This window comes from Columba livia, chromosome 2 (assembly GCF_036013475.1).
Source record: "Columba livia isolate bColLiv1 breed racing homer chromosome 2, bColLiv1.pat.W.v2, whole genome shotgun sequence".
Taxonomy (NCBI): Eukaryota; Metazoa; Chordata; class Aves; order Columbiformes; family Columbidae; genus Columba; species Columba livia.
In genome coordinates this window covers 21,316,469-21,341,218 of record NC_088603.1, presented here as the reverse complement: position 1 = coordinate 21,341,218, position 24,750 = coordinate 21,316,469, and the positions used below count along the sequence as shown (strand labels likewise).

At 36.9% G+C, this 24,750-nt stretch overlaps 1 protein-coding gene and 1 long non-coding RNA gene across 2 annotated transcripts in view; one reads left to right on the top strand and one right to left on the bottom strand.

Moving 5' to 3' along the window:
* The window catches only part of MALRD1 (MAM and LDL receptor class A domain containing 1), a 255,324-nt gene that overhangs the window by 224,240 nt on the left and 6,334 nt on the right, over positions 1-24,750 (top strand). Inside the window, exons 37-38 of the mRNA XM_013370091.3 lie at positions 15,245-15,327; positions 15,420-15,510. Coding sequence (XP_013225545.2) covers positions 15,245-15,327; positions 15,420-15,510 — 174 coding nt within the window. The remainder of the gene's footprint in view (positions 1-15,244; positions 15,328-15,419; positions 15,511-24,750) is intronic.
* LOC135578426 (uncharacterized) lies at positions 2,118-23,649 on the bottom strand. The gene is made up of 3 exons (XR_010469987.1): positions 23,517-23,649; positions 15,089-15,333; positions 2,118-13,135 (listed from the first exon to the last, which is right to left on the bottom strand). It is a non-coding gene; the product is annotated as an uncharacterized LOC135578426 (long non-coding RNA).

Below are 24,750 nucleotides of genomic sequence, written 5' to 3'. Positions count from 1 at the left end.
TTTTACATTAACAGATTCAAAAGAACTGTTATGAGAAAATCATTCTATTAAGAAAAACTAGAAAAATAAATCAGAAAACATCTTATCAATGCCTGATCTTATTCAAAAGACAGAAAACTGTTGTGGAAAGAAGCTCAGTTTCCTTTTACACATTACAGAGTTGGCTAACTTGAGTCATATTTGAGAACACATTTCAGAATATGTCATGCTTTGATACAGTATTTTGTTAATTTATTTACTATAAATTACTAAAAAGTAATTGATGTGTAATAAGATACATTTCTTGCTCAGTTCTTTGAAAAGAGCTGTGAAATTAAGGTATCTTGTCTTGATTTTCAGTTATTTAACATGGAAAAGTAAAGGCAGGGCATTGTACCACCCTTGTAACAGTCTGTTTGAAGAGTAGTAAAAAAAAATCATCTGCTTGGAATCATGTAGAAAAACAAATTGCACTTTTTATTTCAAATAGATGAAAAATTGCAACGTCCTTGCATTCAAAGAAGTGGGTTGATGAAACCAGTTTTTCAGTTGTATAAAAACTGACTTCAGCTTATATTAAGGCTTGGTCCTGTGCCTCTGCAAAATGTAAATCTGTCCCTTATTAATATGGAATGTTTGTTATGGCTCCCTGCCACCTTATCCCAACTGTTGACATAAAATCATCAGTAGAAAAACATAACATCGCAGGGATTCTTTGACCTCACAAATTTTTGGATGCTCTCTCTGTCTGTTAGAGCTGTTGACTGGCAATGCAGGTTAACTAGGTTTTTGTTCTGGCTGGTGGTACATGTTAAAGGAGCACAAATGCTGCTCTGAATTGTACAAGTACACTGATTCATTGCACAGCAACATTAATGTCAGGGAAACAGTTCTCAGTTTTTCATCTATACTGCATATTCATTGGCTGCAACCAAGAAAATACATTATTGAATGGATGCTGGAATGCTGTTAGAAATTCTTCTAACATTTGCTGTAGTTCACCATATATTATTAACAATATGTGGAGCACTAAAGACCATGAGAAAGATTTTGCTTTATCAAAGGGCCAAGTATAACATTTGAAATAAGCCTTTACATCCTCTGTCACATTTAAGCAAATAAGCCATCTTTAGAGCTATCTATTCTCCTCAATAAAAGTTTCAAGAATGTACTTGGAGTTCAAATTTCTCTTCATGACAACTAATAGGGTAGTATTAAGAGCTGGTTTTTGCAGGTTTGAATGCTGATGACAGAAGAGATTATTTAGCTATTAATAATAACAACAGTCTTTCCCTGGTTTTTATTAGGTATAGTGAATTACCTCTGCTTTATGCCATGAAACTACTCTTGTTGTAAATCTAAGTGCTGAATATCAGAATCATTATTATTTTTTAATTTTGGAGGGAGGTGAAGGGGGAGTTTGTGATCTTCTAATTAAATACTGTGACTGAACACACATGTATGAAGGTTTGAATTGAAATTGCATGGGAATCCTTAATTCCAGTCTCTCCTAAATTCTCAAGTCTTGACTCTGTAACCATAGCAACACTAACAGAATGTGAAGCTGGGGGAAAGGTTGTGACGAAATTATTTTTATTGCATCTAAAGTGTCTTAGGTTCTCATAAATTGTTTAAAGGTCATTTCTCTGAAGATTTCATAAATTTAACTTGTTAGCAAGAAACTGGAGAGTGATTTCCCCAAGCTTTTGTGAAACTCATCTCTAGTACCAGGAGAGGACTGTGCAATTTATGCAGACAACATCTCAGCATTATTTTTTCCCTGGACCACACTGGCATGTGTAGAACTTATTCAGAACTTATGGTGCATAAGTGGTTCAAATGGAGTGTAAACTACTGCCTGTATTACATGGAGGGCAAGCAAAAGAGAAGTTTTGTGGCTTTTTGGGGGTATTTTTGCTTGTTCCTTATAGGCATACATTCAAAATACAAGCAAAACATTTTAAAGAGTATATTTATTTTGATCTAATGTTAGCCTCTACTTGTGCATCTAGCTTGTACAATGTTGAGAAGCAGCAGCATGAGATGCTATTGTGCAGTGTTGTCTCTCATGTAGGCAGATAAATTTATGACTGTCTAAGAATGACACAATGATTTATAATCTCCAATATATACTACAATCCACCTGCAAGCAGCAATGCCCCGTTTGGGCAGGCTCTGGTTGAAGCAGACCATTACATCTGATAAAAAGACTAGACCAATACTGAAAAGGGACAGCAGGAAAGAAAAAAATTTTATCATTTTGGTTTGGTTTGGTTTTGGGTGGCAAATGTGTGGTTTAATACAGACAAAACACTTCCATTGCTCAAGCTTTTTAATTAACTATTTAATTTCATCTGGACATTGCAGATAAATCCATGTGAAATCTATTCAGAGGGTAAACTGCAGTGAAAAGCAGATATGTGATCCAATTTTGCAATAAATGCCTATTATTTCTTACCTAACTAGTTACAGTGCAGATAAAGAACTAGTGAATATGACTACTCTTACAGTATGATTAAAATCAATAAGAGGAAACAGTAAAACAAAACAAAGCAAAACAAACAAACAAAAACCCTCTCCATTCCCCAAAAAACAAACCCACAAGCTAGCAAATAAAAAGCAAGAAAATTAAGGTCTCTCTGGAAAAATCCAGTCAGTGTAAATATGTTCATATCTTTTATTAGGTTTTCTAGTGATACAGAACACCATCTGTTCCATCAACAGTACTGTCATTTAAGTAAAAAGCTTTTTTCTGTGAAATTAACAGGTCTATATTAAAACCAGATACCTCTCCTTGAATTATTTCTCAATTTTACCTAAATACGAAATCAGTGCCATTTCTGAAAGCAAAATAATTTTGCTACCAGCTGTCAATACAGCTGCACAGTCAGGATTTCTGTCAGGTCATTCCTTAATCTTTATTCAGTCCTCTAGAAGTTGCAGCTAGGGTCTGTATCTGAGACACAAACATGTAAAAAGTATTTTTAGAGATTTGTGTTTCTCTGTCTCTTTCCTCATTCTCTTTCTCTTTATGCTCTTCCATTTCTCCGAGTGTTCTTCAAGAGCAAATCAAGCATCAGCTCCAAGTGCATGTTTCACAAATAGCAAAAAGTAGGGAGGGAAAGTATAGAAGAAAGATAAACGTAGAAGGGGTAAAGAAAGAAAGGCATGTAAGATTGAACAACAGAAAAAAAAGGAACTAGGAAATAAGATGGACATGGAGACTGGTATAAAGGACTTGTTCTTTACTATAAGTTGATTTAAGACAAGGTGTGTATCTTTGGTGTGCTTTTTTGCTTTACTTCAACAGTTCAGATACCACTGTACTGATCCAGACTTGTTGAGCATGTTCACTTCATATTATAAATGGTAATTTATATTACTTCAATCTCCTAGGTTCCTTAGAGTAAGATAAAATGGAGGTAAGTCCCTTATCTCATTAGTGAAATGCTCTCTGTACTATGAGTACCACCTGGAGTAACTGCACCAAACCTCCCTCAGTTGGCAAGGTGACAGCCCCATGCTCCCAGTATCCTATCTTTTAATTCTAGCTCACAAAATGACTAATTTTCACTGGTTTATTCAAGTTTAAAATGACAAGAGATTTTTATGGGCAAAGTTAGTTATTCTGATGGTCACTTTTTACAGAGCACAGCTCCAGACTCAAAAGTAGTGGGCTGAAATTCAGGACGCAGTCGTAATTTGAACTCTGATCTCCAGTGATCAGTGATCAATGCACCTACTACATTGTTTCAAGCTGTTTGTTTTTCTGTTGTGTGATTGTCTCATGTCAGCATCAGTTAGAATTAAACAATATGTTGCCTGGTGGTTTGACCTTTAAATAAGTTTGGGTTGAAATACTGGCTTTGTCCAAGAAAAAACTCCATTTTAAAATAAAAAATATCCTTTTTTTTTCTTTCTGGAAGAAATCTTAAGACTTTAGTCTTAAGACTTTAGTTTAGGGGTTAGCTAAGTGAATAGTCCTTTCCCTGTTGAATCTAGGACCAAATAATTTCTTCAGTGCCAGAAGCTGCATCACAATTTGTAGCTCTGGGGTTTTTAATCATTATTTTATGATAGTAGAAAATCTGTCACCAGAAAACTATTATTTGAGAAGGTGGGAAAAGGTAACATAAGAAAGACTGTAATTGTTTGAAATAGTGAATTTCACGTCTGTCTTCTGTGAGCCCATACTTCTCCTTCACTGTTGTAGCTGAATGAATCTGTGCTATAAAATAGAGTGGGTGCTTCATACCAACACTCAATAAATTTTACTGAGGCCTAGATCATTGAAGAGTAAAGACACAAAAGCAAATGACACAGAAAATTATTTCCATATAGGTCTGCATTTCCTTATAAGATAAAATACACTGAAAAAAAATAAAAAATAAATCTGTCATGTAGAATATCACACTGGTTTGTCCAGAGAGGTGGTAGATGCCCCATCCCTGCATACATTCAAGGCCAGGCTGGATGGGGCTCTGAGCAACCTGATCTAGTTGAAGATGCCCCTGCCCATTGCAGGCGGGTTGGACTTAGATGACATTTGAAGGTCCCTTCCAACCCAAACTATCCTATGATTCTATGATCAGGCAGGTTTCATATGTCAACTAATTTCAGTGAAGAAATAATTGCTCTGGAATTTTCTGATTATCTGTATTTAAAATAATTGAAGCTAGAGATAATATTTAACCTTCCTTCTTTAATAAATGGTTTGCCTGGGTCTAACAGGATGTCATTCACAAGCTGTCTGTGATACAAAGGTCACCCTCATACTCCTGCTCTAACATCAGACACTGCTTGTTTTGTGTTTAAACATGTAACAGCAAGCACTAAGGTGGTGTTCCTCTTCCCTAGTTGTATAACAGCTAAATGCACCTATCTAATCTGAACTAGTCTCTGTGACACTGTTACAACCAAGGGTAAAGGATCCAGATGAAGATTCCTCTATTTTACATAGTTTAATCTTGTTTGAGTTGTCTCTAGGTACCTCCCGTTTCAGGTGGTTAATGTTAGAAAAATTAAGTCCCACTCTAAACGTTACAATTGGTCACCATACTTTCATAGTATATCTATATAAAAAACAATTAGATGCACTGAATGAGTCCTTCCTTCTAATAGTTATCTTTATCTTATTTAGTAGAGGTTGTAGTTAGAATCTCTCAATGTGGCTATAAGAGCAATGAGTAATCACACTGTGTCATGCTGGGGACCTGGGATTATCTGATAGCACATCCTGGGAGCAAAGCTACCAGAAGATACATGTAGAAAATGGTAGTATTATATATGAATTTTCAGAAATTGTAGATTTTAAAGTGCTAACTGATGGCAATTTGGAAGAAAATTCTATTCTCTCTTTTTATTTTATTATTTTTTTATTTTTATTTTATTTTCTTTTATTTCTTTTATTTTTCTTTTTATTTTATTCCCTCTTTTACTGAGCTCTCTCCAGTACATATCATTAAGTTCTGGACTCCTAAGGCTTACTATGGCAAGAACTCCTCCAAGTCAGTTAAGCAATATGTGACAAATATCTTTCATATTATTAGTTTAAGATGTATTTGCTTTCCATTTGATTGAACATTCTGGAGGACAGACAGCAACACATAATTTTTCTTCCATTTACCATATATCATTTTGTTTACCTTCATCATCTCTTCTCCCACTCATCTTCTGTATAAATTAAACCTGATCTTTTCAGTCTCTGCCATATGATTTTAATCACTGTAATCTCTAATATCTTCTATCTTATTCTTTATGCATAGTGCCTGCTTTTATGATACAAAGTGAGTAGTTACTTTCATTGAATAATAGATGAGGAAGCCCAAATCTCTTCTCAGAGTACTTATATTTCATTTAGAATCTGTTTATAGCTCATATTACTCTGCCTCATGTTGACTCTTTTGTATTTGCCAGTTATGAATTTTAGCAGTTTCCAGAACAGAAGCATATATCTATTTTATGAGCAATTATGGGGAATTCTTGTTTTGCACATTCCTCTCCACCTCACTGTGTTACTGAGAGTTTCCAGCATATGAGGTTCTTTGGACTACATGATACCAGGTACAGAGAATAACAGCTGACTCTTCTGAAGAAGCATACTATTAGAAATGCAGGAAGGATAAGAGCCTTCCTCTTCTGTTTGGATACTTTCTAATAATTTCCTCATTATTTTTTTCATAGACAGTTTATACCAATTTATAATTGTGCCACTATCCTCCCTTAACCTTAATACCTCTGTTGTTTATCTTCCGAACCATTGCTAGAGAACAGCCTTTCAACTCTTCTTGCATTAGACTAAACCAGATGAACTCTTTTAGAATCCTCTTGTGAGACAGCCTTTCTATACTTCAGCTCATCATAGCAGTCCACCTTTGCCTTGTCCCACTCTGATTTCTCTTTCTGAACACGAATGACCAGAACTGCACACAGTGCTTCAGAGAATGTCAGACTGTCTCCCAGTGAGTTAATGTGCCCTTATCCACATGTTACAGCATGTTCTTGTACAACTCATGTGTCCTTTTTCTTCCGTTCCCGCTAAGGTTACATAGCATTGGTAACTGATAGTCACATGGTAATGTATCCACATATTTTACTTTCTCTGTCATCTCCATCCTATGATTCCACTATTTTAATACAGAAGAAAACAGTTTGTACATCTTTTCACTCCTGAGTTCGCTATACTCTGGATTCCTGGTTAGCTGTGGTGTTTGAGTGCCTGATCTGAAGCTTATTGGCATTCAAGGTTACCATTTGGTTCACCTGTCTTTTCCAAGAGAGGTTTCTCCTTGTCTCACATGTCCTCAGAGCTTAACCATAAATGGAGTTACGTGGCTCCTAATTCCAGCTACAGTCAGCAGGCAACAGGTTACATTCAACCGAAGTACGATATCTTCTGAGGCCATTAATGCAACATTATTATTGGAATTTTGTATACTTTGATTCAGCAATAAAGACTAATCAGAGAATATGTGTGGTTTTTGGTTTTGTTTTTTTTTTTTTTTTGAGTACGTAGTTAATAGCAGATAGAGTGCAAACAGATAATTACATTGCTGAAGTACAGGTTATTTTTTTTCCCATAATAGAACAAAGAGTTGCTGGTTTTATCATACTCACGAGCATCTAGTGAAGCTTATTTTGCATAACAGTGATTGGAAAGGCTCGTGAGCAGAGAAACAACTTCTATGCTGATATAGCAGAGGGATGTAAAGTCTGTTGTTGTGAGTTGTTCATTTTCTTTTCCCTGTATCCTCCATCACCACTTCTGGAGTAAACTACACTCTAATAGGTACAGCACAGTTCCTGAATTATGTCAGCACTCGTGTATGATGATTGCCATGTAATATATTATAAACATATCAAATTTACTAGAAACATAGCAAACGTATTATAAACATAACAATGGCAAATCTGGGTTCACACAGAAGACAGTAGCTTAGTGCACTGTGGCAGATCCAAAGTACGTTCTCTAGAGAATACTACAAAATGTGCAGTCATACACCTTATTTTAATGAACAGAAAAATATTACTACAATAATTCACAGAATCACAGAATGTTAGGGATTGGAAGGGACCTTGAAGGATCATTTAGTCCAATCCCCCCCGCCGGAGCAGGAACACCTAGGTGAGGTTACACAGGAATGTGTCCAGGCAGGTTTTGAATGTTACCAGAGAAGGAGATTCCACAACCTCCCTGGGCAGCCTGTTCCAGTGTTCTGTCACCCTCACCATGAACAAGTTTCTTCTCATATTTAAGTGGAACCTCCTGTGTTCCAGTTTGTACCCATTGTCCCTTGTCCTATCATTGTTTGTCACGGAGATGAGCCTGGCTTCATCCTCGTGACATTCACCCTTTACGTATTTATAAACATTAATGAGGTCACCCCTCAGTCTCCTCCAAGCTAAAGAGACCCAGCTCCCTCAGCCTTTCCTCATAAGGGAGATGCTCCACTCCTGTAATCATCTTTGTTGCTCTGTGCTCGACTCTCTCCAGCAGTTCCCTGTCCTTATTGAACTGAAGGGCCCAGAACTGGACACAATATTTCAGATGTGATCTCACCAGGGCAGAGCAGAGGGGAAGGAGAACCTCTCTCGACCTACTGACCTTCCCCCCTTCTAATACACTCCAGGATGCCATTGGCCTTCTTGGCCACAAGGGCACAGTGCTGGCTCATGGTCATCCTGCTGTCCACCAGGACCCCCACGTCCCTTTCCCCTGCACTTCTCTCTAACAGGTCATTCCCCAACTTACACTGGAACCTGGGTTTACTCTTGCCCAGATGCAAGACTCTACACTTTCCCTTGTCATATTTAATTAAATTTTTCCCTGCCCAACTCTTCAGCCTGTCCGGGTCTCACCGGATGGCAGCACAGCCTTCTAGTGTCTCAGCCGCTCCTCCCAGTTTGGTGTCATCAGCAAACTTGCTGACAGTGCACTCTAATTCACATACTACTTCTTTAATTTATATACTACTAATGCCATGCGCACTAAACAGCTGACTAACTGTTGGACATTCTGAATGTACACATGACATAACAGATTAGGTTTTCTGTGTGACAAGTGTTTCAGACAAAAATATGAAAAGCAGATATATCTCACAACAGAGAAGAGGTGTACTTTGGCCAAAAGGTATTGGTGAGACATAACAGATTAGGTTTTCTGTGTGACAAGTGTTTCAGACAAAAATATGAAAAGCAGATGTATCTCACAACAGAGAAGAGGTGTACTTTGGCCAAAAGGTATTGGTGAGAAGGACAGAGGGAGCTGTCCTGATTAGTCCTGTACTTCCCATTTGTTAATTGTTTTCTGTCAGTAACTGAGTTATCTCAGAGACACTTGCAGAAAAAAAAATAGAAATTAGTGCTGGTTTAACATTTATCACACACTGGGTGTACCTCACTCTTATCTACTTACGAAATCTTTGTGGCCAGAAGCAGCTATGGTCACTGTGCCTTCTCTAGCGGCTAATATTTCTGTTTTGTCTCCGGTATTTGTTGAGCTATTCCTTTTGCACATCAGAGTAGATTTAAATAAATAAGTAAAAATAAAATTCTGTTGGTATTTCCATGTTTGCAAAAGATTATTAACATTTCAGGACATTTCTTTAATGCTCAGTCTGCCTTTTAATGCAAATCTTTTTAATATATATGAGATTGGCACTTAAATGATTAAATCTGAAGAAGTATAGAAGAGATGCCTAATGGATATTTAGTTTTTAATGCCTGAATGCTCCTAGATTAACATCATGTATGATTTAATATTTTCTTTAACCTTTTATCAGGTTCAGCATAAAACATGAGGGCTCTTGGGAAAAGTGAAACCAATATATTATATTTACAAAAGCTAACTTTCAAAAATGAAAATGCAGAGCACTGCTTTTTAACGAACAACCTTAGTCATTATGAAATGTTAATAATTACTGCTGTTCAGGAAAAAAAAATAAATAAATAAAGGAAAGAAAGAAACAAAGAAACCCATCAGATTTCAGCATTCAATTTTCCAGTCCTATCAAAGTAAGTCTTCCTTGAAAATGCAGCTTGTTGGAACTTTTTCTTTCCAAGCTAATAAGGAGCTGGCTTTGTGCTTCTTCTTGGAGGCTGTGGACTTGATTCCCCACTGCAAAGCTCTTCTCTTGTCGTTTGCCCCTACCCGAGAGCCATATGTTATACCAATGCATTAGAATGATAGGGTTTATCTACCTCAGACTGAAGAAAATAATTGCACAAGCAAGGAATCAGGTGCCAGGAGGAAAATGAGAAACCAATTACACATCTGTATTTATTTTGAGTTTCACATATGCTACCTTTAATACAGCACAAAGTTTGATATTCTGAAATGCAGAACTGCATCAGCCAGACATGTCCTTGTAAATGAAACCTGTCCCGAATGAACATCAAAATCAACAGACACCTTGTCTGGTCTTTATTTTTTGTTCTGAGTGAAATGAGCCATAACCCCAGGCACAGGATGCAGCAACACAGGCAATGCTAAGTTCATTCCTCTGCATTACCAACATCTACATTAGGAAAAAATGAGTTGGAAATCCTAGAGGCAAATTTGGAGGGTTAACATTCTCTCCTCCAGGGTGACTTTCCTGTAAGATCTTGCTAATAGCAGAAGACATTTTGTCAGGCAGGGTAGATTAGGATGTGCACCGGGATGGAAGTATTCAAGTGCTATTTCATCTGTCTTTCTCTTTTACTCCTCCTGTTTGAACTTCCTGTCTGAATGGATTGCAATGGCTATCTCTGTATTTCAGATAAGCTTAAGACTTGTGTAAAATGTGCTACTGCTAATTAGTCAAGATGTAATTAGTCCAAGAAAATTAATTGTACATAAATAATGTGGAATTTCAGCTTCATGGCTCAAGAGATAAATACAGCCTTTTCACAGTTTTCTGTCTTAAAAATAAAACAGCAGAAAAGGATTATTAAGAAAGCTCTTCAAAATTCCTATTACCCTGCTAATGAAGATTTAACACATTGCCCAAAAGACATGGTTGATCTGCACTCTGTAAGGTCCTTCACCACATCAGCATTTGCAAGTCCCCAGCTGCTCTTACCAGAGAGGAAGCTAATAGTGCCTTCGAAGAAGCAACTTAGCTGCCTCCCAACTGAAAGTAAAGCACTGTAAGTGCAGTCCATGCACAGCAGTAGGTAGCTAATTAAGAGTGTTCTCCTTCATTAACTGGACTTCAAGTAAGCCATCTCTTGGGTGCATAACACAGGCTGCTCTTCTGACCTACCTGGAGCTGTTAGAGTAATTAAAGTTCACTTCAGGATTACAAATGTCAAGGACAGCACAGTAGAAAGGTGAAGTTTGACTTGACTTACTATAAAGCTGCTTGGTATTACTGTTATTCACTGATACAGTTTTGCAGTAACAGGCAAAGGACCAGGTCTGCAGGTTGAGACTGTATTATCATGATTGCAAAAGCACATGAATATGTATTCTGTGTCCGCAGTACAAATAGCTAAGGAAACATCTTCCATGTCCTCAAAAACACTATGAACTAATATTATGCTTAGTTTGGAACTTGCCTTCCCACCTTTTTTTTTTTTTTTTTCCTGATATTTTCATTTTATTCCTTGATGAAAAGAGGGAGACTTCTGCTCTTCTATCAATCACCCAGTCCGACATGCATTAGACAGAGTGTAAAGTCTACGGGAAATGTCACCAGATGAGAATGACACCATTTCAACACCCCCCTCACACAGTTGCAAAGAACTGCATAGGCAGAAGGCTACATAGAGTCAGACTCAGAGAAGTGGGTACATGCATCTCATACCTTAAGGACAACAGGTTCTTTGTTTTGTTGTGTAAGTTTTGGTTACCTTCCAAAATAATGGTTTCTGTATTTTGTTTAATAGAAAATGATATATAAATGTATATTATTCTTAGTTCTGTAAACCAGTCTCAATCTTCTGCATTTCTTATCAAAACTTCCTATGATCCTATATAAGACCATGCCCACAATATTTATTCATTTTGAAAGTACTCCTCAGCTTTCCAATGCTGAGTGAAATAACTGGAGTAGCTTCCCTAGTCTGAGTTACTGACAGATACTTGCACCGTTCTGTTCTCTTAAGTCAGAGAGTAATATCTCCATCACAGCTGTCACCACAGTCAGGTAGAGTTTCTACAAAGTATAGAAATAAAAGAACCAAAATCTTGTGAGACATCTATAAGCGAAGATTGGTTTGGATATTTAAGACACATTCCCCTCTGTTCTAGGCAGGAAATGCTTGGCTTCAGCAAAAGCCAGAGGCAGTGGTTGCATCAGTGAAGAGCCAAAGATGTTAATGAAAAATTTTCCCATTTTTTCTTGCAACCTCACTGAAAGTTGCAGGCTTCTCAGGTCTCTGTAACTCTTATTTTCACTTTTGAATTTTTTTTTTTAGATTGGTTTGGTTTAGTGGGTTTTTTTTTGGTTGTTGTTGGTTGGTTGTTGTTTTGTTGGCTTTGGTTTTGTTTTGTTTTGGTTTGGTTTTTTACTTGAGAAGATGAATTTTGTAAGTAATGAACAAACAAACCTTAGGAAGAGTTGAATGAATCTCCAAATTATAACTTGTTTTTTTTTTTTTTTTTCTGATAGTCTTTTATTTTATCTCAGTGTCAGGGATAATTGCTAACTTCCCCTGCCAAAGAGAAAAATGAACAGACAAATTAATATATGAAGATACACATTATAATTCTTAACCAACTGATATACTCAGTCTTCAAAATTTTTGTTGATTAGCACTCCTTTTCCATCCTGGTCTTTGAGGATTAGTTATGTTGTCTTCATCTTTTTTGCCTTCCTTCTCCCTCTCCCTATAAAGAGTACCCATGCTTCATGCTTTGCTGTATTTTTCACACTGATTTGCTTTTTAATTTGTCCTAATCACTTGCCAAGTTTCAGAGATACTTTCTCTGCTCCACCTTAATCCATTTTTTCCCAATATTTTTTTAATAAGCAATGGCAGTATTATAAGGTGACACTTTTGGTAACAACCTAGTGCCACGCAGTGGAAAATCATTTCACTGATCAAAATTACCCATTGATAGTCTGACTTCAGATTCCCAACCGGTATGTGTCACGTAACATAAAACAATATGTTGGGATTCAGAGATGTGGAGGGGAATACATGGTCAATGTAAGGAAGTTAGTAGTTGATTTTAAAACCTGTATGTAAATATAAGAAGATGAACTAGTTATCTACCTAACTAAAAGGTGATTAAATTTTAAAAACAGTTTAAACACCATTAATATGTGGAAATATTTCATCACTAGGTGGAAACATAGCATATAAAGATAAGTTTAGTTATCACTGGGTAGTAGGATTTTCCTATACTTGTACTGGTACAAGTTGGTGTAAGTCATTGAAGTGTGACACTCAGGGTGGGATTTAGCTTATCATGTGGAGCACCAGAAATCTAGGTGTCAATATGTAGCTATACCTCTAATAACCCTTTACACTAGTCATCATTAAGGGTTTGTAAATGTACGTGCCTACGTACGCTTGCGTTATGGAACTACCTCTTCACACCTCTGAGGTGATCCACATCTCAGTGATTCCAGAGCAGCAGATGGCACCTCTCTTGTCATGTCTGACTAGTGCTTCCACACAGCTGCAAATCTGTTTTCTCATTCTTTCTTCTACAGTCAAGTAAGTTCTGCAACGACAAGAAAGAGGGAAATTTTGGTTAAAAGCATATTCAGCTCAACAGAAAATCTGGCAAATGCAAAGAAAGAAAATTATACAATTGAGAACAATCAGTAAATGAATTTAATGGGTGATTGCCATCACATTGTAATGTTTCTACATGGATCTACAGGGCTTGGTATGAGCCCAGCTGCACTTTGACACTTGTACATAATCATCAGTCTGCATAAAAGACCAGCTTCCAAATGACATGATATTTTGTAGTATGCTGAAGAAGGAGACTGAAGGGAGCAGGTATTTTCAGTCACTGAATGCAATGGGTCTCCAGCTCAGCCAGAGCTATCAAATGAAATTATGCCACTTTTTTCTTTAGAATGAGCATGCCAGAATATGCTGCTGACTCTAGTATCTAAAGCTAGGATTCGTTCATATGCCATTTACTAACCTTGAACAAGGTAACTCTTTAACTAGAGAAAACTCAGGTCTGTGAGGGTTAAATAAATCTATCTCTGCCAATTGTGCTCAAGTAGATCTGAGACTGGGATATAGATCTGCTTTCAGACATAGCCTGATCCTTTCAGGATTCTCCTAAATTTCACTGAGGCTGTAGACAGATGCTTTCTGCTCCTCCTCCTACCCTTTCTCTCCTTGCATCCACCACACTCATTTTCTGAGCAAATCAAATACTTCTCCCCCTCTGGATTGCCTCATAACTCAGTATGCAACTGCTAGGATAAGGCACATGGGCAATACCATGTTCCAAACCACGACAAACAACACGAAGTCCTCTCTCACATGTTCAAATAGCTTTAATATAAAGATTTAATTGTGTACATGTCAGATTTCATATTATGCATTTAAGGGAAGGAGAGGAAACCATGATTACAAAATAGAAATTACTTTATAAAAATCGGTGACTGAAAAACTTGTTGCTGTTACAGTAAGAAAGCAATTCAATACACAATCTTCCCCCACAGTAACAGTTTGAGAAACTGTAAAGAGAAGAATCATGAGAAGTGAAACTAATTGCCTATTCATATGATACTAGTAGGACTGAAACAGAACTAATACCATTACTTCTTTCTGATGCTACTTAAAAAAAAAAAAAAAAAGTTAAAAATTTATGAAGCTCATAAACCATCAGCCATGCAGATAATCTAAAAGTTGGTGTAAGTCATTCCAGTGTGACACTCAGGGTGGGATTTAGCTCATCATGTGGAGCACCAGAAATCTAGGTGTCAATATGTAGCTATACCTCTAACAACCTCTAACACTAGTCATCATTAAGGGTTTGTAATGTACGTGCTTACAGCCATTTTGAGGCTCTCTGGGGTACCCAGAAGGACAGTGTGGGGTGCTCCAAACTGCTGCCTGTCTCAGTAGAGGCATCTGACCCTCACCTGGGTCTCCAAGGTACCTTCGTTCCGATGGAGAATGGCACAATGAAAGCAAGTCGCCAAAAGCTAAACCCAGACAAATTAAAGTGAGAAATGATACACTGTAACTTAAGCAACAACTGTAAAGTCAAATATCAAACTTGTGTCAAATTGTTTGTATTTTGCTCACTTCAAAGAAAGACTGGATTTGAACCAAACAGCAAATTTAGTGTAATTTTACATGGCTGCAGTTCTTAGCTCAAATGCAGTGCTTCAGTTTTGAAGAGGCATTTGCTGAAGGGGTATCCTTTTTACAAGGTAACAGAAAAACGAAAGAGAGATAGATTAGGTGGGGAGAGAAAAACATCTTTCTCATCTCTAATCATCTATCTTTCTCTATATTAGGTTCCCACCTCCTCAGCTCAGAAATGTATTTAACCCTCACACGGGTGATAACAGGGAAATAAGTAAAATTTATTTGCTGTGGGAGAACAATACGGTGGCAATATAGACAAGGAAGACACTTGAACTTTGTTTTGTTCTATTTTTCTCTCTCTTAAATTCATTTTTTTTTATTTCTCTCTTACATTTCATTCTATTAACTTTGATGCTGCTCTTTGTGATTCTTGGGTAAGCTTTAGGCACTGGCAAAAGTAATCAAAAGGATTTGCATTTCTTGTGTGCTTGTCACTGTTCACGATCCTTGCTTCCTTCTTTGCCAAAAATTGTTGTTTTATTCACAGATGTGGAAAAGAATGGAAAGGAAACCGTTGCCAGATAAGTTCTAAACCTCTTCAGCCTCCATCTTCAAGTCTTCTTCGAAATGGTGAGTCTGTAAAAAGAAAGAAACATCTTTCAATTCATTCTTTGAATGTTTCATTTTACTTATTTCTGTCTTTGATTGCTCTGATTTTGCAGATATTTGGATTGGGTTGGGTATCAGTTTCTTGCTGATTAAAATTACAGCTGCTGCCTTGTATTTCCTTTCAAAGAAGAAAGAGCCAGAAACGTAAGTGAAACTTTTGTGCAAAGCAGAGACAAATGCGGCAACAAAGAAACAGCTAACTGCCCAGTCTCTTTGGTTTCAACTTTTACATCACCCTACAGTCTGTTTGCCTTCATATGCCACACTAAGCATAAAACCTAGCTTTACAACACAAGCTGACCTTAGTGGACCTCAGTCTGGAAACAATGAGTTACAGTTTAACTGCTTTGAGTGTTTTGATTGCAATGTTGTATGATTATTCCTAAATTATAAAATTCATCATTTACCCACCTTAACAGCAGTAGCCCTGATTTTTGTACATGATACTTAAATGTGAAAAACAGAAGGTTATTTATGGTTTCTTGAAACCTGAGAGGCCAAATTAGTTTCTTACAAGCAAATTCACAGCTCCTCTTGAAGCTACTGAGTACCACATGCACCTGAGGAGACATTTTTGCCCCAAATATTTCAATATTTACACACATCTGAGAATTTTCCCTGTGATAACTGGATGGAATAAAAGTGGGAGGTTTTCTATCATAAAATGTTAGGGTTTTTCATAAAAAATCTTTAATAGATCAGAAAAAATGCAAGCTGGGAGACTGCAGAATTACGTGACCATTTTTACAAAACATAGTATATGGCCCCTTTGGTTAGCACAGTCATCTTGGTCAGTGGTTCATTGGATGTGTTCCATCAATGTCACCTTACCTGTTCCTTTCACCCGTTTCCCCTGCGACATCATCTCACACCCACTATCCAGTACAGCCTTGTTGCCCTAGGTCCGCAGACCTCTTGGCTTGTGGTAAAAGTACCTGTCTTACTCATGTTGAATGAGTGCTCTAGATGGTGGTTATTTTTTTTCAAATTCTATATTTCTTCCATCCAGTATTATGCTTGCTATTAGTACTGTGCAAATAGCAACTAAATTATCTCCTGATAACCTACAACATAAAGTGCATTCTCAGTAAATGAAAAAAAAATAGTGGTGGTCTATTTCAAAATTTATTTTGAGTGCTTTGAATAACAGTACTACTAGTACTAGAGAGAACTCTTCATCCAGTTATTTGATTTCAGAGTTTTTTTAAGATATGCCTTAGACTGGCAATTCATTATTTCACAAATATATTTCCTAGCCATTCCTGTCATCCCTCTGATAAGCTTTCTGTCTCCTCACAAATTTAAGATTTGAAAGAAAAAATTGGTGTTTCTTATTTTCTTCTAACACTTGTATTTCTTGTCTGCCCATGTCATGACTTATTCTACTAGACCTTTCTCTGTCAGCAAGTACCCACCTCTGTCCCTCCCTTTCAGTAATTCCTGTTGTGCATTCCCTTGTCCACTTTCATGTTGTATTTCCCTTACCCCTCAGTTTCTTTTCCAGAATTCATCTTCAAAACTGTCTATTTTCCTATGACCTTTCTCTCTTTGGGGATGTTGTTATCTCCCAAACTATGTACTAAACAGTGCAGACTCCTGTCCTGATGTTATTGGTGCTGACACGTCTCCTAACACAGCATGCTACCCCTGACAGGTGGAGCTGTTTATGGACACAGAAGCAAAATGCTGAAGCAGGAACATTTAGTGGTTGTGCTACTGTTAACTGAGTGCATAGCTTCACCTACTCTCTTTATGTCTGCTTCTTCTTCTGTAAAGTGGGAATAACAGCATTTCCTTATCTTACTTCACAGGGGCTTTAAGACTCAATTCATTCATATTTATATAACCTGCTGAGGTACACATATGGAAAGGCACCTCAGAAGTGCAAGATTAGTTGTATTATAAGACCCGCTTGATTTTTTGTTTTTGTAATTTCCATTAATAATTTTGACCCAAAAAAAGAGTAATGTCTCTTCTCAAAACATGTTTGGGAGTATTTTAATCAACAAAAGAGTATTTTTTTCTTATGCTACTTCTCCTGTGCTCTAAACACTCCCTTTTACCTTTTTCTTTCATAAATGTCTGCTTAAGGGTTATTGCATAGTTATCCGCTTCTCTTCTACCCACATATCTGAATTCAATGAATGTTCTTTCCTTTCTTGCAATTATACATGTTAAAAAAAAATAGAGTCTTTTTTTGCACATGAAAAGGTACCCTGTTGCAATATAATGCCAAATAGTCCTATTAGGTATATAATAAAATAGGGATGAATGAGGATTTCTTACAATGGCACTACATTTATTACAGCCCTGATGTGAAGAGAATCAGAGCTGTGAAATAGAGGGTTAGATAGTTTACACAGCAAAGTTCATTCCAGTCTTGATTGTTTTTACTGGAGCTGCCAGAAAGGTAAATTATGACGGAAATATATTTGGTTTCAAGTTTTGTCTATTAGGAACTAGGATCGTCAAATCGTTTTGCCCACGGTACAGGATAAAACTTTTTATTTCCATTGGTTTTAATCACAGTTGACTTAACATGTAAGTTAAAATGCATTTTATAGGCATCATGTCAGGAAATAATCTAGCTAGTACATGGCAGTTTGATTGAAATTGTTAAATCGTGAAAACAATAAAATCTGAAACTTTGAATTTGAGAAGATAAGCACAGCCAGGCAGTCTACCTCTCCGTCTTCAACTACCTAGTGCCTAGCATATTTTGGTATATAAAAACCACAGCTTGAAACATAGTGGTAAATTAAAGCAAGCTATTCCCAAAGTGCTTAATCAGTAATCAGAAGCGACTAGTCAAAATGCAGCCAATGTTATCATACTGAACTTTGGATCTTTAAGATAAGGCTTTAGAATAAGAAGTGACTTGTGTTTGCATAAGTCTGTAAAATGTACAATGTGACAGCACCACACAGAGGCATGAGATTTTACTCCTGATTTTTTTTAAGGTGACTTGATGAACTAGAGGAATTTAACTGTGCACATGCATGATACTTTCCTTCACTTCATTTTCACTTCAAGGCTTGTGTCCACCTTCCTGGATCATGTTGTTTTCTTAAAGTCATTAGACAAGAAAGGCACTCTAGCAGTGCCTGCTTGGCCATTCTTTCATAGGGAAGCTTTCACACACTTGAGCCCATATTTACTACCTTTTAATAAGTTATTTTGTTAGCTATTTTTTTAATCATTTCTATTAGTGTCTCCTCTTTCTTTACTGGTATAAAATCATACATGCAGGCATTGGCAGACCGTCCTTCAGAGACACACCAACAGTTGTAGGTGCTAGCTCCCAGAGTATTTTAAAATGGATTGCACATCCATCTGTGCCATGATGGAAGTAGCACAGGAATGTGTACAAGAGCCGGAGGAGAAGTTTTTAAGTCCAACAGAACTAATTTTTTCACCAGAAAACCAGGTAGCAGGCAGTAAGGGTAGGCTGGTGACCCCTTAGACCACTGCTGGCAAAGAAGTTGTCACTAACAGTAGTGAGAATACGAGTTACTTTGGCTATCTTTTTCTTCACTGGAAAGAGTGATAGTGCCTTAATCCCTCCTTTCAACCTGGAAAGAATGCCCTGCTGTCCCTTTGCTCTCTCCTTCTCCTCCCTTAGCAAGAATTTCCTCTCTGATCTGCAGGCTTTAAATTATTCAGTGCCTGAGTGGGAGTTATTGGAAGTCATCATGTAAGTTTATTTCCTAATAGACAAAAGCAGCCCACCACGTGGCTTGGCAGCAGTGTACTTCATTACCACAATGGCATTCAGATAATCAAGCTACTTCCCAGCTCCCAGCTGGGAATATGTGAAATTTTTGTACATAAACTCCAAATCAGAGAAAGCTCACAAGTTTCTCACATTCCTGTTCATGCTCCAGAGATGACATTTCGTAGTCCAGAAGGGAAGGCTGCCAGTTACTCCACTTTGTCCTTATTGACCAAATAGAAGCAAAACTTCATTTTAGCTTCCACTTTATTGCAGCTTCCATCTCATGGTTCATTTTACTTTAAAACGTGAGAATCAAATACTTTCCACCCAGCTAAGATGTGCTTCTTTGCTATTGCTTCCAAAGAAGTCAGTGTCCCTGGACCCTTTCAGCTTGTTCCTTTCCTATTCATGATCTGTGCCTTCAGCTGCAATGCTAATGTAACACAGCTGTTATTAGTCTGTCAGTCATAATGAAAACAGAACATTAGATTTTCCGAAGTGTATCAATAATGTATCTTGCCACACAGGCAAGAGAGGAAAAAACTGAGGTGCTCTGAGAAAATATTTTAAAATTATAGAAAATCATGGGAAAACAGAACCCACAAATGCCATTTTTCATCCTGCCACAGGACAGACTCAATTGTATCACTTCTGGGTTTGTGCTTGAAGATGTCTAACAACACAAATTTGATGGCATCCTCAGGCAATTCTGGTGCCCTAGGTAGATGGAAAGTTTAATGTTAGAAAGTTTTTTTCAAATTTCTAATATATCTGTTTACAATTGAAGTTCATTCCTATTCACCATGGACAAGAACAGATCATTCCTTTCCCCCTTGCAGTAAGCTTTTTACATACTTAAAGACAGTTATCATGCCTCCTTACACGGTGCTTTCTTTAGGCTAAACAAGCTCAGCGCTTTTAGCCTTTCTTCGTGGTTAAGGTTTCCTCACAATTATTACAATGATTCCCAGTTGCTGTTGCCAGGACTTTCTCCAATTAGACCCATACACTTCTGGAGGTCTGGAGGAATTGGATAACTTAGTCCAGGGAGGGGTCTCCAAGCAGATCTGAAGGACTGTCAGAGGTTGTTGCTGGCTATGCCTCTGTTCCTATATCCTGAAGTGATAAGAAGAATGACAATAGAACTACATTTATTGAACTATTTTCAGCTTGTGAACTGGAATGGAGACAGATACTGTTTTTTCTAGAATGAGAGAAAAAAATGCAGTTTTATGATTCAAAGAAAAGCAAAACTAGGAAGCAGCAGTCATAAACTGTTGTTTGAGAGTTGTTTTATTAGTCTAATGCTATTATACAAATCCATTCCTTCTTCTGCATCATATTTTTTTCTGAAAGAAGAAACACAGCGCTACAGTCAGAAGTCTTCGGTTTTTCTGAAATGTACATCTCACAACCACTACACATAGGAAAGCTTGCAAAGAAATAGGAGGTGACATGCTGAAATAGAGCAAATGTCTCAGTGTATAGTCTTCAAGATCACCAAGATGAAAGATGCAAAGGACTGTTTTTTAAAAAAAATAATTAAGTTTCCTGAAGTGTCTCAAAAGGTACAAAGTGCACACCTAGGAAGCCCAGAGAGAATATGAAAAGCCTAATCAAGCATTGAAGTGACTTACCAGTTATTTCAAATACAGCTTTTAGAAAGTCTATCCTCCTTGCATCATGCCTCCTGTTCCCTCTGTGGGATGTGTAAAATATAGCCTACCTCTGCAAATCTAAATTTGGTTTAAAATATTTTTAAAACATTTTGGAAGTTGAGATCTTGAGTTACAGTTTGTGTTTAGAACAGAAGCTTTAGAACATCTATAAAGAATAATTTTAAGGGATTATTTTAATTAGTAGCTTCAGTCCACTAGGATTTTGTTCTTGCTCTTGTGGATCTGATGGTAAACATTCTTCTAGTACTCTATTTACTACAAATGTGTATGCTCTCTAAAATAAATATTTGATTTTTCATTGAATGATACATTGAAAAGTACAGAATTCTGAGATACTACATCCAAACAAATGAAATCTAGATACTTCAGTTTTACATTTAAAGGCATGATGTTACTAAGCAGTCCCTGTATATACTGGCAGGTATTTTGTGGAGCATTCAACTTTCTCCCATTTCTGTGAAGCTGTAGTAGAGAAACCTATGACAAGACAGTAGTATTTGCTACTAAAGAATGCAGATGAGCTTAGCAAAGCTGTGACCCATGTGACCATCGCAAGATGATTAATCCTCTCCTTTCCTGTTGTGGTATTTCTGGTTATGTTAGAAAACCCAATACCCTCTGAGCTGCCTCACCCACATGTTTGAGTTTGTTCTTTTTTTTCCTAAATCATGCTATGCTTTGCATTTTTAACCCTAATTATTCCCTGCTTGGTACAGTCTTCTGAACTTGGCATTTGTGTTTTTTTTTTTAATAAATGAGATTTATAACCATTTCACATTGATTAATTTCTCTGCACCTTAATTTTTGTGAGTGATGAGTTACCCTTGCCCTTACTTTATAGTTGTAACACATATGTAACTCTCTCTCCATCACAAGACCTTGTGATGGGTATATTGCTTTTTACTGTAGCACTAAGGTATCATTTTCTATCAGGGCAATGTTCTACTTAAACCAAGTAACAGCAAGTGCTGCAAGGATGAGCTTAACTCAAGCCACTGCAGTACATGAAGCTAAACCATTCAATCAAGCAGTTTAAAACTAGGGTGTAAACTGCTGACCAGAAGGCATCCCCCCACTGACTAATACTGCACTTTTATGCTTTCCTCAGCAGTATTTATATTGGTGCCAGAGCGCCAGAGTGGGCATACCATTGCTTTGCTTTAATAAGGAAAGCTTTATATTTCTAATTAATTAAAGATCTAATGTGTTGTGTTTACTTCTGGGGGTGGATGCTCAACATGTAGTATGAATATGTCACCTCAGTTCCCAAACATTGACGTCTTCGGCCAGTTACTACTTCATCCAACTAATGAATTATAGAACTTGTATAAACATGTGATTAAATTTGCACTTTCTTGAGGTCTTTTAAGTAATTCAAAAATATCTCAGAAATTTTTAAGGATACTTATTGGTACCCCTTGGAAATAATTGTTTGCTTTTATACAATCATAGATAGGGTTTAACCATACATATGTTTGTATAAATACATTCATATATATCCATCTATGAGCATATATGTGCAACATATATACTATATGTTAGGTAATATATTCAAGATGACTTCCAAAGTCCTGCTTTGCCAAAAAGGTTCCTAAGAACAGGAGACAAGGTATTCTCCACTTCACCTTAATCCAAGGTGCATAAATTCAACCAGTGCCCATATATTAGGCCTTAAAATTCCCATAGTTCCTAAGACTAGGTGCTCAACTACATATGCTCTTTCATGATTCAGACCTAAAGTGGAGGGATGCCTGAAATGTGCTGGACAATCTGAGCAAGATCCAATTTTCATGCCTGAGAAAACCTCACACACACAGACAAACCCAATTTCAGCACTAAACACAGCAACCACAGACATGCTGCTGAAGAGCTCAGCCAGCTCTCTTTTTGGTGCCCATGGTTTGGCACAGTATTCTGTTGGTTAGTTATCCTCCTTGCAGAAGACACTGGAGATCTCTGTTCGGTGTCCTTCCTGCCCTCAGGAAAGACCTGAGTACTCAGTGTGTTCTTGCCCAAATAAGTAACGTATATGTCTTGCACAAATTGCTTAAGTTCAGCAGGAGAGTGGAGGAGGAAAGAGAATCAGACCTATCCCTATCTTTATAATTTGTCAATTGCACATAAAAGGTGATTCCCTCTAGTGAACTGTGTGACTTTCATTGCCATTTGGAAATGTCTCCACTGACTGCAAGCAGAATTGACATGCTTAATTTTGTATCATGCTGTTAGGCTATACAGTTGGTTTGTGATGTCTAAATGAGACACCAAAACTAAGGCATGCAAATCTGGCCTTTTGGGCAATAGTTTAGGAGCACAGTCAAGTTCTTTGAAAACTTCTTATCTGAGTTTGCTTCTGGTCTCAGGTTTTGTGAGCCATGGTGTGTTATTAGAGTAAAAAACAATTCTGTATACATTTTGTAGATTTTATTCAGAAGGATTAGTATGCAAATATACACTTCGGAGGCCTATAAATGACCTAATATATTTTAGTTTCACTAAACTAAATAAAAGCATCAGAATATTATTATTTATTATGGTTAAGATCAAATGAACAAATCAGCATGTTCAAATATTCAGCTCTCCACATTGCTGTGTCAGGTAATCAAACTGAATTATGAGACTGGCATTAGAAGGAATTACTTTCTGACAGTCTTGTTGTGAAAGATTTTAAGCAGATGTACATGGTTTAGTCTAAACCCCAAACTTGGGTTCTCACACTGATTTAACTCATAAGGCAATATATTTCTGTAGCCTACCTGTGCCTTCCTCCTAAGAGGAAGAGAAATGTAATTTATCTCTTCTGTGGCTCTTGCTGATGAACAACAGCTTCCCTTCCCAACATCTCCATCTGTTATTTCTCCGTGACTGTTCTTGTCCCCTCAGTCCTGCCTGCCAAAGTAACACGGAGCCTGTCAGTTCCCAGGGAGACACTGCTTAAACCATCTATAGATGCAGCTTTTGAATAGAAACACTTTTTAATACAACTAAATGCACCTTTCAGTCATTGAGATTGAATATTGTCTTTAGGGAAATTCTTATTTTAGAATCCTGTACACAGCTTCCTATGTACACAAAAGCATGGATATGCGCTTATTCATAAAATCATTAGTTAAAAAAAAGAAAATAATAATGTCTCCAAAAACAAAGATTAAAAATATGTTTCTGCTTCATTCTTCAGTAATTTTAACTAATACAGCTGTTGCTTTGTATATAGTATTGGAACAGTCTTGATGATTTCAAGTATTGTAGAATATTAGCAACCAGCCAGATATATGGAAAAAAAATAGACATAGGCAGAAAGTTCCATCCCCAAATATCCTTTGCTTCTGCAGAATTAATGGGATTAACTGCACAGGTCATAAGTGCTTCCAAAAAAAGGAATATGTGAAGGCCTCTGTCAGGAAAGCATATCTTAAAACCTCTAGCTGAGGTAATGGACATGAGACCCATAATTAGTAAAATTTGTCCTGTTCATCTGTTATAAATTACTTAAGGCACTGTGTTAATTGATGAAACCTTTGAATTCCAGTAACTTCAGTTATTCTTTAAATAATTTTGATTCTGTAGCAAAAGGTATGGGGGGAGACTATAGCTTTAATACTAATGCTGATGATTATGACCTCAAATGTAAGTTCTTTCTCAATTTGTTGGAAAAAAGTTCTTAAAACAATTAAATAACTAAAGTGTTCTTGATCTCTGAGCCTAAGACCATGATAATTATTGAATTGGTAGTGTGATTGTAGCAAAACACAGAAAGAACGTGGTCTCATCATGTGCAAACAAATTATAGCAACGTAGCTTTTTAGCTAATATCATGTTTTATTTAATGTAAAGTGCTCTACCTGCATTTTATGAATACCAAATAGGCCCATGCATATCCAAAATCATACATATTATTAGCAGCAACAAATGAAAAATTATTATTTTAACCCACACACAACTTACACAGAACATTTGTTTGATTTCATTCGTATCAGTAGAGCTCAGTCA